Source organism: Cnephaeus nilssonii (genome assembly GCF_951640355.1).
Source record: "Cnephaeus nilssonii genome assembly, chromosome: 10".
Taxonomy (NCBI): Eukaryota; Metazoa; Chordata; class Mammalia; order Chiroptera; family Vespertilionidae; genus Cnephaeus; species Cnephaeus nilssonii.
The window spans coordinates 69,513,604-69,533,516 of NC_137081.1; the positions used below are offsets into that span (position 1 = coordinate 69,513,604).

The 19,913-nt window shown below is 35.6% G+C and overlaps 1 protein-coding gene across 1 annotated transcript in view; it reads right to left on the bottom strand.

Annotated features, from left to right (window-relative positions):
- Positions 1-19,913, bottom strand: part of KYNU (kynureninase) — a 113,130-nt gene that overhangs the window by 48,457 nt on the left and 44,760 nt on the right. Inside the window, exons 5-8 of the mRNA XM_079781812.1 lie at positions 18,259-18,320; positions 16,430-16,501; positions 14,913-14,987; positions 12,031-12,177 (exon numbers count right to left, since the gene is read on the bottom strand). Coding sequence (XP_079637938.1) covers positions 12,031-12,177; positions 14,913-14,987; positions 16,430-16,501; positions 18,259-18,320 — 356 coding nt within the window. The remainder of the gene's footprint in view (positions 1-12,030; positions 12,178-14,912; positions 14,988-16,429; positions 16,502-18,258; positions 18,321-19,913) is intronic.

Sequence of the window (19,913 nt, forward strand, 5' to 3'; positions counted from 1 at the left end):
AAAATGTATTTTATTGATTTTTTACAGAGAGGAAAGGAGAGGGATAAAGAGTTAGAAACATTGACGAGGGAGAAACATCAATCAGCTGCCTCCTGCACACCCCCTACTGGGGATGTGCCTGCAACCAAGGTATATGCCCTTGACCGGAATTGAACCTGGGATCCTTCAGTCCGAAGGTCGACGCTCTATCCACTGAGCCAAACCAGTTAGGCCATGACCTGTTCTTAATAAATAAAGTTAACCCTCTCATTTGTTTAAATATTGTCTATGGCTGCTCTTGCTGGTGAATTGAGTAGTTGAAACAAAGACTATAAGGCTGACAAATTCTAAACTATTTACTATCCCACCTGTTGCAGAAAAAGTTTTCTGACCGTTTCCCTAGAGCATAGTTTCTATTATAAACAACACTCAATATATAGAAGAATCAGTTAATTAGAAGCCTTGCTCATTATAATGTGGAAAAAACTTGCATCTCAGAAAAAGATTTTACTGGTAAAATATAACTAATTTAGGGAGGAGGTATATTTGGGCTTTGTTTCTCACAAAAAAGAAGCAACACATATCATAAAAATACAACAGATGCTCCATGTTAACGTAAGATTTAGGAGTGATAGAAAAGAAATACAATTAATTTCTATCAAAATTTAGAGTTTGCCCTGACCGGTTTGGCTCAGTGGATAGAGCGTCGGCCTGGGGACTGAAGGGTCCCAGGTTTGATTCTGGTCAGAGGCATGTACCTTGGTTGCGGGCACATCCCCAGTGGGGGTTGTGCAGGAGGCAGCTGATCGATGTTTCTCTCTCATCGATGTTTCTAACTCTCTCTCCCTCTCCCTTCCTCTCTGTAAAAAATCAATAAAATATATTTGAAAAAAAAAATTTAGAGTTTATCAAAACCTGGGTTTGCAGACTTACATTTTTTACAACTCAACTTTTCATAGATACAATTTTACAACTTAATTTTCTTGGAAATCTCAAGGATCAGAAAACTCAGCACTTTATTATCAGTTATTTATAAAGAATATGCACAATGAGGAAACGATGAAACTTCACCTACTTTATCCCATTATTAAAAGCCCTGTGGTCACATCTGTGGCACTACATTAAAAAAAACAACACAATAACACTCATGCTCCTACAATAGTTTTAATGAATGTACAATTCTTTCCCCATAGATGGCATAAAACATAAATTATTAAAATATAACCATTTTGATTAAAAGACCAGATGATACAAAGTTGAATAGTACCACAAAATGATTTTACAAAAGTTTCACTAGATGGCAGCATCATAAAAATTAAAGAACTCATCGTTCCTCCAAACCTGTCTACAGCTATCTAGTTAATATTTTTATTATATTACTTCTAAGAGTAATTAAAACAATATGAATTGGTGAAAAAATAAACTCCACACTTGAGTGCCTATTTCATGTAAATTTTTAAACAGACAAATATTTGTTTAACAGATTTTATTAACGTAAGATTTAGGAGTGATAGAATAGATTTTATTAAAATTACCCACAGGGCTCACACTCGTATTGATACTACCACCTAGAAGCATAGGAGTGTTCAGCCACCTTGCTTTATCATTAGTCCTCAGACTATTGCAGTAGCCTTCTTTAAATATGTTTTTATTGAATTTAGAGAGAGAGGAAGGGAGAGGGATAGAGGGATAGAAACATCGATGAGAGAGGAAGTCATTGATTGGCTGCCTCCTACAGGGCCCACCCTGGGGATCAAGCTTGCAACCCTGGCATGTGCCTTGACTGGGATCTAACCATCAACTTCCTGGGTCGATGCTCAACCGCTAAGCCACACCAGCTGGGCTGCGTTAGTCTTCTAATCACTACAAATACTTCCAGCCTTCCTTCCTTCCATGAGCTTGCTAAATCACACATGTGATTGTAAGATTCCCTGTATCCATTCAAAGAACCACCCATTAACTTTACAATGTAACTCGCTTTCTTTGGTATGGCTCCTAACTACATTTAAGATCTGGTCCTCTCCAGCTTTCCTGTCTGGGGTATTCCATACCTCCTTCCCTGTATTTGCATAAACTTTTCTCTGTCTCCAGGGTATTCTATCCTTCCTCATTTGCCTGAGTAGCTCAGATTTTTATCACAGTATAACTTCTATGGAAAGATTCCTTTGCCAAACTCTCCTCTCATCTGTTTGCACAGATATCTTGTAGCAATTTTCCAATTAATTATCTTCTACTTTTACACAATATAAACCCAAATAATCATTGAATAAGTAAGGGAACGAACAAATAATAAAATCATACAACTGTCAATAAATATCTTCTAATATTTAAACTGATGCTAAATGTTAAAATAATATTACTTGATGTCCTTTGTTTTTGTTGTAATTTTATTGCATAAGCTATGCAGAAAGCATCTTTTAAAATAAAATTTCATGGACAATTAATAGTAACTTTAAAATGTTCAAAATCTCTCTCAATAAAACAAAGAGTATCATATTTTTTTTTGTGGTTGCCACCTTCTCTAGAAAAATACTGAACATATTTTAACCAGTAGACAGGGCCTGAGCTGAGCTTTCCAAGTGAAGAGCTAGCTCACTGTCTCACATTTGCACAGAGCACTGTTGCAGAAACTAGATTGCTCCTTTTAGCCTGGCTTTTTAAAAGTAGACATTGATGAGACTGGCAAATCCAGAGATGAGTAATTGGAGGTGGGTGGGGAGCATATGAGTATTTTGCTAATAAAATTTAAGGGTAATGTGTCAGTTAAAAAGTTGGAGACAGAGCTAACAATTACATGGTGAGAGAGCAAGTAAGGGATTTGAGAGAGGAAAAAAAAAAAGATTTTGAGACCCTCCAGGGCTAATAATTTGTAGGTGAAAACATTTTACTATCTAAGGATGTGCTTTCAAGAACATTGTCAGCTTTTTTTTTTTTAAATTGGAAAAACAGTGACTATTTATTGTCATCAGTAAGTGCAAAACTAAAGGGGAAGAATAAAACATTGAGTCTTCTTGAGCCTTTCTCCAGCTGCCAAGGATTTCACACATAATATAGTTTGATTTATCTCAGATAACCAAGATGGGAAAAATAGCTCAAGGTAAATTTTCAAGCTTAATTTTGTTCATTTAATATATCATCACTTAATGAAGCAGTATGCATGTCCTACATGTGTCAAAGAATAAAAATGGAATTTGAAAGACAAGTCAAAATTTACAAAAATGTATTTTGATTATTATAGTAGTTAACCCTTATACATAATTCCTCATTTTTTTCTGATTCCGTTTAAATGGAACAGAATTATGATTCTTATGCAATGTGAGATTCATCTTGCTGATGTACACTCACTTATCCTTTCACTGGCCAAACAGGCCTGTATTTAAAGATAATCGACAATGTGCAGAGCACAAGCACGAACCCAGGAATTTTGTGGGGCCCACCCCCAATCAGTCATTCAACACTCTACTGACATAAACTTCCTAAATTTGAAAGTTAAGATCGGCATAGAAATAATTACAAGACAGTGCAAAGGTGGACGTAATACATTTCGCATCGTGCTATAAAATTACAACAGAAAGATAGAGTTAGCCTGGACACAGACGAGCACAAACATTTTGGTGAAGGTTAAGACTTGAACATTCATGTTTTTACAGGTGTTAGTCAAGTAATATAAGAGCTTGGTCTATAAAAATACTTAATTTTACCATTTATTGTAAGAATACTGCAACATGAACATAAATGTATATGCCCCCTGTCACTGTGCTTTGGTACTAGGTCAGTAGGTGCAGGTGGGAGTTGTTGGAACTGCTTAAGTCCCATCTAATGGACAGAGCACTAACTCAGCCTTGCCACTCATTATTCTATAGGAATGTTGGTCCAGTGTTGCCAAACTTATATTTTTTAAGAAGATATTTGAAACTAGCACCTTTTTTAAAAATTTAATTTAATAATTTTTCCATTACCATTTATCCCATCTATGCCCTCTTCCACCTCTCTCCACCCTCCCTCCCACAATCACCACACTATTATCCATGTCCATGAGTTATCTCTTTTTGTCTTTTTTGCTCAATGCCCCCACCCCCTCTAATTCCCCACCACTACCAGAGCTGTCTGCCTGCTCTCTATCTTTGAGTCCATCTCTATTTTGCTTGGTAGTTCAGTTTGTTCATTAAATTCCACAAATGAGCGACATGAGTACAATCTTCTGATCTTCCATTGTTGGCACTTGATATATAAGTTTTAAATATACCATATTTGCATATACAAAGAGAACTAAACAAAGCAAATATCTAGAGCAAGCTGTAACCTATGAAGCAGAATCTAGTAGTGGTTGACCTGGGGTAGAGAAACAGGAAATATTTACATATGGTAATTATTAAAGTCTAGACCAGTGGTTCTCAACCTTTCTAATGCTGTGACCCTTTAATACAGTTCCTCATGTTGTGGTGACCCCCAACCATAAAATTATTTTCGTTGCTAGTTCATAACTGTAATTTTGCTACTGTTAATGAATCGTAATGTAAATATCTGTGTTTTCTGGTTGAGAACCACTAGAAGGGTCGCCTAAGACCATCGGAAAACACAGATATTTACATTATGATTCATAACAGTAGCAAAATTACAGTTATGAAGTAGCAACAAAAATAATTTTATGGTTGGGGGTCACCACAACATGAGGAACTGTATTAAAGGGTCGCGGCATTAGAAAGGTTGAGAACCACTGGTCTAGAGGGAGAGAATACAATATTTGGACAGGAAACATATCAAAGGCTTGATTAAGATGCAATATGAGTTATGTGGAAAGCTAAGGGAAATATAATATTGATAATTTAGGTATGCAAAATCATAAAAGGCTAAAGTGATTTGAACTCTGGTCCATAAACGGTCATCACATGGGGAAAATGCAAGGCAGGGGTCAAATAAGAGATATATGGGCCTGATTGCAACCTTTCCAACAATGTGCAATCTACTTTTCATACGCATGAGAACCTTTAATCTTTATTTATCTACTTGTATCTGCCTGTCCTGTTATAAAGTGGATTTAAAGCAACTATATGATTTATCAATCACATAGTAATGATACTTTTATTGGGATAGAGAAAAGAGGTAAGAATATACAATGGGGAAAAGATGGTGTCTTCAATAAATGGTATGGGGAAAATTGGATACTAAGTGCAAAATGATAAATCTAAACCGCTATCTTACACCATATACAAAAATAAATTCAAAATGGATTAAAGACTTGATCTAAATCCATAACATCCTAGAAGAAAACATGGGCAGCGTGCTCTTTGACATTGCTCTTAGCAATAATTTTGGGAGGCTAGTCTTCTCAGACAAGGACAACCAAAGCAAAAATAGATGGGATTACATAAAACTAAAGAGTTTTTGCACAGCCAAAAAAAAAAAAAAAAAAAATCATCAACAAAATAAGATAACTTACTAAATGGGAGAAGATATTTGCAAATGATAGCTCCAATAAAGGTTTAATATCCAATGTATATATAATTCATACAACTTAACACACACACACACACCCCCCCCCCACACACACACAGACCAATTAAAAATAGGCAGAGAACCTGAAAAGACACTGCTCCCAAGGGGACATAGAAATGGCTAAGAGCATAGGAAAAAAATGCTCAACACCACAACACTCTGGGAAATGCAAGTTAAAACCAAAATGACATATCAACTCCCACCTGTCAGAATTACTATTATCAATAGATCAACAAATAACAAATGATGGAAAAATGTGTAGAAAAGGGAATCATTGTACACTGTCGGTGGGATTGCAAATTCAGTACAGAGATATATCAAAAATTAAAAATTAGAGATGCCATAGAATCCAGCAACGCCACTTCTGGATATTTTTCTGAAAACAAAATTACTAATTCAAAAAGATGCACACCTCTGTTCATTGAAGCATTACTAATAATAGCTAATATCTGAAAGCAAACTAGCTATTCCTCAATAAGTAAATGGATAAAAAATGAAACTTGTCATGTGCAGCAATACAGTGATCTAGAGAGTATTACGCTAAGTGAACTAAGTCAGACAGAGAAAGACAAAACCCCTAGGGTCTCAGTTACATGTGCAATCTAAAAAACAAAATATTATATGTGGAATCTAACGAACAAAATAAACTGAAAAAATAGACTCAGAGGCATGGAAACATGCTACAGACTGAGAACTCCGGGGTGAAGGGGTGGGGAGGAATTAACCAAAGAACTTGTATGCATGTACGCATAACCCATAGACACAGACAATAGTGCGGTGAGGGCCTGGGAGGGGCCAGGAGTGGGGAGGATGGGGTCAATGGTGGGAAAAAATGGGACATTTGTAATACTTTCAACAATAAAGATGAATTTAAAAAATAAATAAATGAATAAGCAAAATAGACATAGACCCAGAAATATAGAGAACAAACTGATGGTTGACAAAGGGGAGGGGGTGTTGGAATGAAATTATAAAAAAATCAATGAAATCTTCCCCTCCACTCCCCTGCCCCCCTAAAAAAAGATTGTGCAAAAAAATCCACAGGGCATATGAGAAAAATGGCTTTAGGGACAACACTCAAAAACTTGGTCACTGACACACAAAAAATGGATAGAAAACTGATAAAGATGACAACACAATTTTTCACATGTTAAATGATTAAGAAACATATAATAAATGGGTAGAGGCCTTGAATAGCCTTTTTTCCAAAGAAGAATAACAGATGGCCAATAGGCACATGAAAACATGCTCAACATCACTAATCATCAGCGAATTGCCAAAATGAGATATCACTGGTCAGAATTGCAGTTATAAAAAAAAATCAAAACAAACAAGTGTTGGTGAGGAAGTAGAGAAATGTGATTCTTCATACACCGTTGGTGGAAATGTAAATGGTACAGCCAATATGGAAAACAGCAAGGAGTTTCTTTGAAAAATTCAAAATGCAACTACCATATGATCCAGCAATTCCTCTTGTGGGTATTTAACCAAAAGAATCCAAAGCACTAATTTGAATCCAAATCATAAATTATGTTCATTGAAGTATTATTGAAAATAGCCAAGATATGAAAACAACTCAAGTTTCCATTTATTGATGATTGGGTAAACAAGATGTGGTACATATATATAATCTAATATTACTCAGGCATAAAAAAGAATGAAATATTCCCATTTGTGACATGGATGAATCTAAATAAAGTAAGTCAGAGAAAGACAAATACTGTATGATTTCACTAAAATGTAAAATCTAGAAAACAAAATAAATGAATAAACAAAATGTAAACAGACTCACAGATTCAGGAAACACACTAGTGGTTACCAGTGAGGAGAGAGGTTGAGGGGTAGTAAAATAGTTGAAGGGATTAAAAAGTACAATCACTCAGTTATAAAATAATAAGTCATGTGTGTATTATAAAGGATAAGGAATATAGCAATCTTCTATATATATAAGCCTAATATGCAAAGTGTCCCCTCAGGAGTTTGACCAGGAGACCAGGAGTTCAGTTGCTCACTATGATGTGCGCTGACCACCAGAGGGAGGTGCATAATGAAGAAAGGCCCCGGCCAGCAGCCAGCAGTTGGGGAAGGGAGGCCCCAATTGGCCCTGATCACCATTCAGGCCTAGGGACCCTACCCATGCAAGAATTTTGTTCACTGGGCCTCTAGTAATCCTATATAATGAAAGCCTGATATGCAAAATTGACCGAATAGTGGAATGACCAGCGGAACGACCAGTGGCTATGACGTGCATTGACTACCAGGGGTCAGACACTCAATGCAGGAGCTGTCCCCAGCCCGCAGGCCCCAATAGCGGTGGCAATGGGGGGCAGGGCCAGCGAGCAGGTTGCACCAGGCCAGCCAAACAGGTGCCAGAGGGGGCCCCCTGGTCGCCCCACAGATCAGCCCTAATTGCTGACCAGGCCTAGGGACCCTATCTGTGCACAAATTTTGTGCGCTGGGCCTCTAGTATCATAATAACTTTGTATGGTGACAGATGATAACTGGGCTTATCATAGGGATCACTTTTTAATGTATATAAATGTAAAATCACTATGATGTACTCCTGAAACGAGTAGGATATTTTATGTCAATTATACATTAATTTAAAAAAAAACATAAAAAACTACAATGTGCTGCTATTACAAACTAATCAGATCTGCTCTTGGTGAGAATGGTGAGCAATAGAAACTCTCATGTATGCTGATGGCAGTATATGCCAGATTGATACAACCCTTTGGAAAATTAGCATTGTTGATTAAAAATGAGCATACACATACCTAATGTTCTGAGAATTCCCCTTCTAGTTACATACTTAACAGAGATGTGTATTTATAAGAATGCTCAGAGTAGCATTTATTTTAATACCTCTCAAGTGGGAAAAAACCACCTAAATGTCTATCCTGATTAGGCTGGAAATAGTGATCTATTTCATACACTGTAATAATATACTGAAATAAAAAGAAAAAGAAAACTACTGCTGCATGTAACATGAATAAATATTACAAATGTAATAGTAATCAAATGTCAGACACAAAATAATACATATTATAATATTATAAATATATATATATGTATTCTGTATATATATCTGTACTAATAAAAGCATAATATGCTAATTAGACCATACATCCTATATATATATACTGTGTGTGTATATATATATATATACTGTGTATATATATATATATATATATATATACAGTATATTTATATACATATATTTATATAAAGTTCAAAGATGGACAAAGCTAATATACAGGGTGTCCCAAAAATGTATACACACTTAAACAGCTGATAGCTCAATTGATGTTTTTTTCTTTTCAGATTTAACTCATTAGAATTAATAATTATTCAACATGTGTGTATACATTTTTTGGGACACACTGTATATAGTTAGAAGTCAGGAGAGTGGTACCTTTGGAAGAGAGGTAACAGGTAGTATTTAGAAGAAGGCACAATAGGGGATTCTGAGTGCTATAAATGTTCTAGAAATTTTTTGCTGTAGGTGTGATGGTTTTAAGGATTCAAAATAACTCATCAAGCCACTTATGATTTCTCTCTTTTTCTCATGCATGCATTTATTTAATTAATATTTTCTTCACAATTTCTGTCACTTTCCTTTTATATAAATTTAAAGTTCCTACTTCAAAATACTCTTGTTGTTTTATTGCTCCATCCAACATCCTTTTTGTTTCCAACCATACTTCATGTCTGAAAACTTTCCTCTTTTTTTTTTTTTTTATCTCACTGGCCACTCCTAACAGCCTTTTCTAGAATTTCCTATCTCTCTCTTGCTTGACACCTTTAATATTCTCTCTGCCTTTCCTTCAGCTTTATCTTCATAGACCACCCAAGAGAGCTATGTCTGTCTACATTTTAAAGAACTTTTCTCAACCTCCAATGACAATGGGGGGAGTTGTATAGCATAAATGTTTGTTAGAACAATTTTATAATGGATCTATCTAAGTCTGCTATGTCACCATTTAACTCCCATAGTATATCAGTTCTTTGTGGTTACATTTAGATGAAACTGCTCATTCATATCTTTATTTGTCTGAAAGCTCCAAGAGAACTTCAGTTGGTAGGCACTTATCATATTGTTTAAGTGAACAGAAGCATGCAAATCGCTGAAAAAATGGTTTCAGCATCCAAAGTAGTGAAGAATGAGAATTGCATATAACACCTAAGTAAACAAATGTATTTTTATTTTCAATGGGAAATAAAGAAAATGAATTTCTGAGCCACTTTCTGTAACTACATATTGAAGACTTATGAAGGGGGAGGTGACCATCACTTAACAGCAGAAGGTGTGCAACCCAATAGATATTTTATCCTCTTCAATGTCCACACTGAATTTATGAACCGGGTCTTGTTATCTCAAAATAACACTTTTGAAAACAGAGACTCAGAAAAGGTAAGTGATTTGCTTGAAATCATATAACAATTAAATGATGTAGCCAAGACGAACCTCAGTCTGTGTGATTGATTCCAAAACCCATGGTCTTTCTTCTCTGTCTCGTGCTCATTTCTATGAAGGTTAATGAGACGTGTGTGTATACAGAGGGATTTGGGGACTGTTGATTACTGGTATAACATTTTAAAATATGATTTTTATTGGCCTCCCTTTATTTTGGTGCTTAACATTTACTATCTAAATTAAGAAGACATTATCTTTATATCTTTTGTAATGCACCACTTTCACAGTTATCTATCAAACCAGTTGGAAGTCATGGTTGGAAGTTCCTAGAGACTGCTGATAACGGTGCTAAATTTCTTTTCATTAGTTCCATTCATTAGCTTCAATAACTTAATATATTAACTAGACCTCACACATAGATTAATTCCATGACTTATTAATGTTCAGAACAAAACTTGATTGTCACCTTTTAAATACATGACTTCATTGCCGAATCAAATAGAACTGCTATTTAAGGATGTTTTTCTATTCTACATAGATTTTTTTTATTGTTTAAAGTATTACAAATAGTAGAACATATGTCTCCTTTTTCACCTATTGACCTTGCCCCAGCCCTCCCACCCCCACCTACCGCACGTGCCCTCACCACCCAGTGTCTGTGTCCAGTGGTTATGCTTATATGCATGCATATAAAACATTTGGCTGTTCTCTTACTGCCCCCCCCCCCAACTCTTCCCTGCCTTCCCACTGAAGTTTGACAGTCTGTTCAATGCTTCTTTGTCTCTGTACCTATTTTTGTTCATCATTTTATGTGGTTCATTGTATTCCACAAATGAGTGAGATCATATGATATTTATCTTTCTCTGACTGGCTTATTTCTCTTAGCATAATGCTCTCCAGTTCCATGCATGCTGTTGCAAATGGTAAGAATTCTTTCTTTTTTTACAGCAGCATAGTATTCCATTGTGTAGATGACAAAGGAGACAAGAGCATACAATGGAGTCAAAACAGTCTCTTCAATAAATGGTGTTGGGGAAATTGGACAGATACATGCAAAAAAATGACACTACACCACCAATTTACACCATACACAAAAATAAACTCAAAATGGATAAAGAACTTAAACGTAAGATGAAAAACCATAAAAATCTTAGAAGAAGCCATAGGCAGCAAAATAGCAGACATATGTCATAGCAATATCTTTACTGATATAGCTCCTAGGGCAATGGAACTAAGGAGAAAATAAACAAATGGGACTACATTAAAATCAAAAGCTTCTGCACATCAATAAAACAACAAGAAAGCCCACTGCATGGGAAAACATATTTGCCAATGTTATCTTCGATAAGGGTTTAATCTCCAAAATTTATTGGGAACTCCTACAACTTAACAAAAGGAAGATAAACAATCCAATAAAAAAAAAATGGGCAAAGGACCTAAATAGACACTTTTCGAAAGAGGACATACAGAAGGCCAAGAGACATATTTAAGGATTTTAAATCCATATTGTAACTGTTGAGTGTTGCTCCTCTCTGGTCTCTTTTTTAAAGCAAACATATATTAAAATAACTTTTTTACAAAAGCATATATAAAAGGACACAATTTCAAAATGGTAAACAATTTAAGTGTGATTTGGTAATACTTAAGAAAAAGTTCTTATAGGTGGTATAATTTCTTAAGATTATTTGGGATAAAAATGACTTCCTTAATGTAAACTGTGCAAAACTCAATCTACTGATAAAATTTTATTCTGCACCTCTCCTTTTCAGGTACCTAGGATTAAGCAAGACTGAATTATATTTATAATGAGTTACAGTGTGACAAACAGCCTTAGCATGTAGCTACTATCCTAAATATTCTGTCTGCTTCCTGTTGACTAAGCAGCTCAGTACAGGTGATATCACTGCTGCCTAGAGGTAAACATTGGGACAATAGATGCTAGCAAGGAGGTGAGACCAAAGAAGTGATAAAAAGAGGTTTAAAGGAAGATGCCTAAAGCAAAAAGGATTATAAGATTTTTATATGTAAAGCTTTCTCTCTTTTTTTAACTCTTTAAATAATTTTACATAGACACAAAGGTATTTCACTAGAAGTGTAGTCAGTAGGGTGCTGTGAGAAGGAGCAAATGATGTGCATACCTTTGCTTGTCCGGCTTTTGTGATGGCGGGCATATTAAAGTGCTGTCCAGTATAATAATGCACCCCACTAAACAGGATCACTGCAATAGAGTCTCCTTCCTTCTCAATTACTTCAAGGATATCTTCTGTTCTCAAGGTTTCTTCCCCCTAAAGGCACAATAATAAATTTCTCACTTCATATTTCCCAATCTAAAATTCACCCTGAGCACTTTCCCGCCATAAGTAAGTCAAAGGTAATTTTTTTTTTCAAATTAAAGATCTTCCAAAATTTGGCAAGAGAGAGGCATTTGAGCATGATTTTTAAATAATGATAATAGTAAAAAGAGTTTTATAAAATATAATTTTTTGCAGAACCCTACTTTATTTTCCAATTAATTGTTGCTATTTGCATACCTATAAACTTTTTCCTTCTTATCCCCATCCAATAAAATGCAGAAAGAACAAATCCATGAAATATTACATAGCAAAAGAAATTTCTTAGATATAAGTATTCACTTATCAATGTAATATTGTGAATTATTGGTAGAATAAAAATAATTATGCATCTTTCATCTGAATATAACCTAACTGATATCTTCTACTAACTTAAGTGTTAAATCTCCTCCACAGCAGTCCAAACATCAAGACCCAAACATGAAAAAATATCAGTAAAACTCAATTATTAAGGTAATTTTCTGCACATCTCCCCACATGATACCAATGATTGGTTGCTTAGTGAAAATTGTGCATGAATTTAGATTTGGTCTTGCAAACAACTTGAAAAAATAAAAAGAAATCAGCTAAATATAAAGTATCAAATTGTATCATAACAATTTTTATCTATTTATTAAATCTTCAGAAATATTCTCCAGTGCTAAATCTCACATGATTTTGAGGTGAAAACATCACTAACTATATTAATATTAGAAGGATTTGAGGCATTTTCATTATTCATAAGTTTTTCTTCAGTTATTTTTTAATAATTCTTGCTATTTGCTAATTACTGCATCCCATGTTAGGCCAAAATACTAGTATATATATGATACATACTCTAGTTTCTACTAGAAGCTTAGAATTTGTTTACAAAATGGAAATCTATAAAAATAGTATTGATATTGAATCTCTGAGTTCTTCAATGATGTGTACTTTATATATTAAAAGCGTTTCAGTAATTGTAAAAAAATCTTTTAAGTAAAATGAATAATATAATAATCCAAATCTCTTTTTCTTAAAGGAATCTAATATGGTTTGTCTAGCATAATTTCAAAAAATAGTAAGGAAAGTACTCTATATACTAATACTTATTATTTCTTTTAAGAATCAGTATTAAGCAAATAAATATATTTGTTAAAGATAGGATATGGCTTGGCTGGTATGGCTCAGTGGTTGAGTGTCGACCTATGAACCAGGAAGTCAAGGTTTAATTCCTGGCCAGAGCACATGCCCGGGTTGTGGGCTAGGTCTGTGCAAAAGGCAACCCATTGATGATTCTCTCTCATCACTGATGTTTCTATCTCTCCCTCTCTCTTCCTCTCTGAAATCAATATAGATGATAGATAGATAGATAGATAGAGATATGGCAGTAATTTTTAATTGGTGTGCTGCAAGGATTTTTAAACATGCAACACTCAGCTATTTAGTCAGGGGCACTGACCTTGTGTCAAATAAAAAAAAAATGACAACAGCCAACACAACAATAGCCATCAGATGTGAATGAATCAAAATTATACCTATTTTTTTGTCAGATCAGCAAAATGTATATTTTATGGTGTGCCACAGAATTTTAGTAACTAGTTTTGTATGCTCCACGAGGTGAAAATGGTTGAAAATCTCTCATGTTGACTTGCTCTAATCTAGTAATGCTAAAGAGTGCTAGATTACCTCATGAGTCTTCATATCACTTGTCACTTTTAACATCAAGACTTGTGATATATTAGTGGCTATATTCCTTTTTGTTGGAAATTAGCTATTTATACATTACTTATGGAAAAAAAATATCCTCTCACAGGTATGGAAACTTTCCATTTCCTTAATTTATTGCATGTTGGCAAATAGAAGTGAATGAAGTAGATTTTAATTCCTCAACATCTTCTCTGTTGAAAGAAATAATTGCTCAAACAGACTGGCAGCATCATTTGTGAACTTAACATTTATTCTATGTGGATATCCTGGTGTGGAATTTCACAAGCTGCAGGGTCTCTATGTCAAAGTTTCTACAACTTACTAGTAGCCTTATATCTCTATTAATGTAAAGTGTGCATTATTTCAGATCTTACACATATTGTCAAGTCTGATTAGGTGTTTCCTTTGTTACCTGTTTAAATATGAAGGGATCTCAGAGAGATAAAGTCCCTACGTCCCTAACCCAGTAAGTTGGTGGGTCTGGGATTGCTCAGGGGTATATCAGCCACTAATGAAGCACGATCTCTTACTACTACATCACATCCCTTTCTACACCATAGTCCAAGCTCAAACGAAGACATTTGATACTTAGATTAAGAAGAGACATAAAAGATGGCATCATTCAGTTCCAAAAAAATATCACTAGTTTTTAATATGATTTTAATGGCATCCACAGGCAATGGCATCTGAAATTGAAAATGATATATGCAATTTGCCATCCTCACCTATCCCACTGAAGAATATGGCAGACTCCAGTGCTATTAACAGTAAAAGAATTTGCTTGTAATATGACTAGCCCTTGGAAAATGAAAACAAATATACTTTTGAGTTAATCCCCATTTTAAACAAAATGACCTAACTGTTACTGAATTATAGGTTTTTTAAACGTTCTTGAAAGTTCCATTAAGATAATGAAGTTAGTAAACATCTAAAGAAAATAATGAAAAAAAATCAATACTAAATAGAAGCATGATGAATATGTATTTCTCTTTCTCATATACCTCTCTTGGCTTTACAATCCGCATACTTTTTTCAGTGTTGAGTCCATGAAGTTGAAGCTGTGATTCAATAGCATACTGAAAAATAAGGATAACTTATTAAATCACAGTGCACCGAAGTACTTAAAATATATCTGAAAATAAATAATAAACCCTGGCCATTGTGGCTCAGTTGGGCATTGTCCCACACACCCAAACGGTTGCCAGTTAGATTTCCTGTCCAGGAACATGGGCAGGTTGGGGCTCAATCCTCCATAAGGGGCATGCAGGAGGCAGCTGATCATTGTTTTGCTCTCACATCAATGTTTCTCTCTTTCTCACCCTCTCTCTTCCTCTCTCTCTCTCTCTCCCTCTCTCAAAAAGAAAATACATAAATAAGTAATAAATAAATAAAATCAATTAAAAATCTAAAATAAATAAATAGCAATAAATGTATATGATTATACCCAAGGTCAAGGTTAAAAGTGACTAAACACAATACATTAGAGAAGAACTGCTTAATATAATTTGTATGCAGGAATCTGAACATTCTTCGAAACACTAAATAATGGAGATAAATGGAAACATAGGAGTCAACTAGACTTCAGGGAGTTACAAGAGATTTTTGGAATAAGAAGTTAAATCACCAAGGCAAGTCAAAATTCTAAAATATGACCAAAGCATAGTGTGGACTTGCCAGGCTTCAACAGAGACTATGCAAATGGCTCATCCTAGAGAAAGTAAACTAGTAAAAGGAAAGAAAATCAAAAAGTTCCTTTCAATGAGACTACAAGATCTGAATGGGTTGCAATAATAGTAACCCCGGAGTTTTTCAAGATATTAATTAAAGTTTTGATCCTTTTTAGTATGGTAATGCTATTAATGTGGACATAATTAAATGAGTTAAAGTTACAAGACGTGGGCTAGAATAGTTAACAGTGATAATATAAAGACGGAACTTGAGTTTCTCTACCAGTAAAACTGAAATGAGCAATATACTTTTATCTGTGTCTGTGTCTGGAACAATCTAACTTCTTGTTGACTGAATTGCTGATAAAGTAGCATGCCTTTTTTAGTGAACCACAAGAAATTTTTTTAAAACCTCAAATAATTTTTTCAATACTTGCTAGAATGCTATAAAAATGGACAAATAAAATTTCATATTATTATTCTGTGTAGCCAAAGGAATAAGCACTAGTATATATATCGGTATGATTTCATAAAATAAAAGAGCAACAAGAATTAACAAAACATTTATAACTGCACTTGATTTAGACCAGCAGTTTGTTGAATGTTGTTTGAAAAGACTAATAAATCAATGTTCCTGTTCAATTCTTTCCTCCCCTAGCTCATGTTTTACTTGAACAAAAGAAATAAAGCTACAATTTATTTTTTAAAATGCCTAAATCAAAAGCATTTGACAGATCTTTTTATTCTAAGTTTACTTAGAAAAGACTAGGGAATAAACATTCAAGTCAGGCAAATGATATGCTTCTCTAGGAAGAATAGACAGAATATAAATATAATTTGAAGAATCTCACATGATCTGAAGGGAAGGCTTTGGCTTCAAGAAGAATTTTGTACCGTTTTGGTGTCGGCTTAAAAAACGATAACTGCAATGAAATGGATTTATTGAGAAAAGCATTAATGCACAATTACACATTTGGTTAGTTTATACTACACTTTCATTTTATAATCTCCAGCATTTAAAAGGCATTAATTAATTACACATGTAGGTGTCTGTCGAAGGCACCTTTCCAATTAGCCTCATTTCCAATGAATTATAAAGAGAAAGAAGAGACTGGCAAATTCAGGAGAAAATGTGAATCAGAAAGTATAAATCCTCAGACTTTATTTAAACTTTAATTGAAAAATAATCTTCCTAATGCATTTAATGGTAATTTCTCTATTGTGAGACTGAAATATCAGTCTTATTTATATTGATTTATCTTCCACCGCTGCTTTGGTTTCTAGTACATAATATTTGCACTGCTTTACTATTTTGTGGGATTTTATTTTAGGTCCAATTAAAAAGTCCTTTAGCCCTAACATGAAACATTTAGCATTCCCAGGGGCACCAGGGAGAAGTGGCTCACTCATTCACTGGGGCCCTTTCTTTGTTGTTGTTGTCCCAGAATTCATGAAGAAGGAGGCTGGCAATAACAGCAATTAAAATGATCGCTACTGTTAATTACGTGTTGACCATTGGAATGGGTGCTAAAGCAATTTTTACATATGATCACATTTCATACTAATGCATACCTGCAAAGTAGCTATTATTATCCTCATTTTTGCAAAGGAGAAAATTAAGATTTAAACACCTCAAAAAACATCCAAATTCAAACAGGCATTAAGTATCTTAGCTGGAAGTCAACCCAGGGATGTCTGAACTTAAAACTATGCTTTTCACTATGATACTTAGCATTCTCCATAAGCATGTTCCTTCAGTCATATTTAATAATCACATCTCCAATTTACTAAAATAAAATATTAATGACTTCACTGTGCATCTTAGTCATGTAGGCATGATTACAAAAACTTACTTAAAAATGAAAAACATTTACAAAGCATCAAGCAAGTACTATAGACATCGTATTTCAAATCAAGAATGTATTTGACATTTATTAAATACTTCGGTTTGGCTCAATGGATAGAGTGGATACAGTGTCTGCCCGCGGACTGAAGGGTCCTGGGTTCGATTCCAGTCAAGGGCATATACCTGGGTTGTAGGCTCAATGATAGGCTTGATTCCCAGCCTTGGCCGGGCGAGTACAGTAGGTAACCAGTCAATGTGTCTCTCTCACATCGATGTTTCTCTCTCTCTCTTTCTCCCCCTCCTTTCCACTCTGTCTTTAAAAGTCAATGGGAAAATATCCTTGGGTGAGGGTTAACGAGAAAGAAGAAGCACCTTAAACACAGAAACTCATTTCAGGTACTAGGTCCCTTTTCTCCAATTTAGTTTTCTTTTCACATTCTTTTTTAACCTATTTCCAAAAATTAATCCACAAAACCATACTGATCCATAATCCCTCCTGCTGAAGTCCAGCATATTGAAAAACTGTCTTTCTATAAAGCTCAGTGTTTGCTCGCATTTGTAGGTCATGGTTTTGTGTGCTTGCAAGCGGTTTTGCTTTCCACCCACTGTGACTCTTATTCCTTATGCTCTGAGAAAAGAGCTCTTTGCAAGAGTCAACTCTCCCATAAGTATGTAGAAGCTTACCAGGGTCCAGCATGTCCCGCTAAAAATGAAAATAGCCTCACCACTTATTTTTAAGTAACTAAATCGCCAGATGCTCATGAATTAAAGATAGAAAAATGTCAGGTTCTGTAAATGAATGTGTACAAAACCTTGATGAGAGAAGAAACTTACCAGAAGAAGATGCAAATTAACAGTCAAAGCATTCATTAGGACTATTTCTTTCTCATTGGCTCCTGCAAAGTAAACGTCATAATTTAAATTTTTCTATTACTGCTAAAGATACTTGGAAAAACACAGTAGGAAGGCTTTTCTCCTTCATCTTTAATGTTTTTAGAGATAAGGGCATATTTGATGTGTTATCAGAAGGAAATGGAAGTTTTCCCACTTGGCTTATTTTATCAAACAATATCTGGACTTATATGCACATAGCTAGCTAAAAATTACAGTTTATTTTTGATATAGTAAACAATAACAGCAAAGTAATGAAGCTTTTGTTTTGTTCTGTAAACTAAAAATGATTTATCCTATTATCAGCTAGTTTGTCAAATTCCCACAGAGCACATTTTTTGTGGTAAGTGTATTTCCAAAAGAAATCTTCAAAGACATGAAAGCCAATCACATTTTTAAAGCTGGTTGTTTCTAATGTCAAATTAAAATGCACCTTCCCTAAAAAGAGGCTACTTTGTCGAACATAATTCACTGTTATTCCAGTGAGATATGTGATAGCTTATAAGACAAAAGAGCTAGGAAGTAAAATACAAGTATGTATATAGCTCTGGGGCTTATTCAAACACACTGATATCAGATAATTTATATATATAAAACCCTAATATGCAAATAGACTGAACAGCAGAACAACCAAACAACCGGTCACTATGACGTGCACTGACCACCAGGGGCGCACGAGGAACATGGTGGGCATCGGCAGCAGGTGGCAGAGTGCGGAACATGGTGGGCATTGGCCACAGCAGGATGGTGGAGCAGGTGAGCAGGTGCACCAGATCAAGGCGGGGCGCTGGTCACTGTCACAAGGGCAAGCCTCTGGTGGTTACTGAAAATTATTGCTCTCGCACGCCATGGTCCCACCCAGAGCTTGCACCTGCTGCCGGCACTGTCTCCGCTTTCACCCGCTGCTGGCACCTGGCACCGGTCCCGATCACTCGGTACCGTCAGTGGGTGCAAGTGGTAGCTGCTGGCCCTGATCGCCACTCAGGACTTATCCACCTCCCCCCGCTCCTGAGGGGTGATCGGGGCAGCAGCTGCCGCTCGCACCTGCTGCTGGCGCCTGCCCCAATCGCTCTGCTCTCAGCGGGTATTAGTGGGGCTGGCGCTGTCAGCGCGTGGGAGCAGTGGTGGCAGGAGCAGGGCTGCTGGCAGACAGGGGACCAGGGGCTGCGGTGGGAGGGGCCGGGCGGGGGCATGGAGGATGGGCCGAGACCCGCCCCTGTGCCCACCGCAGCCTAGCGGCCCACAGTTCATTTCAAGGTGCATGAATTCGTGCACTGGGCCCCTAGTTAATATATAAATGCATATCTGATGGAGAAAGCATGCAAAACTAAGATATCCACTACACAATTACAATCCAGTCTAATGGCTACTGCTGAGAGTTGTGACACTAAAAACAGACCCAGAGCCAAAGCATGCATTGGATACTTAACTCAGAGCAAAATGACAACGATGATAATACTTTCCCTATTTTCAGTTCTTATGATATCTCTCAAAGGCAATTAGACCTGTATAATAGGATAATGTCTCTTTAACCATCACTGAGAAAAATGGGCTGTGAGCTTTAATGCTTGTAAGGCTGTACTAAATATTAGAAAAAG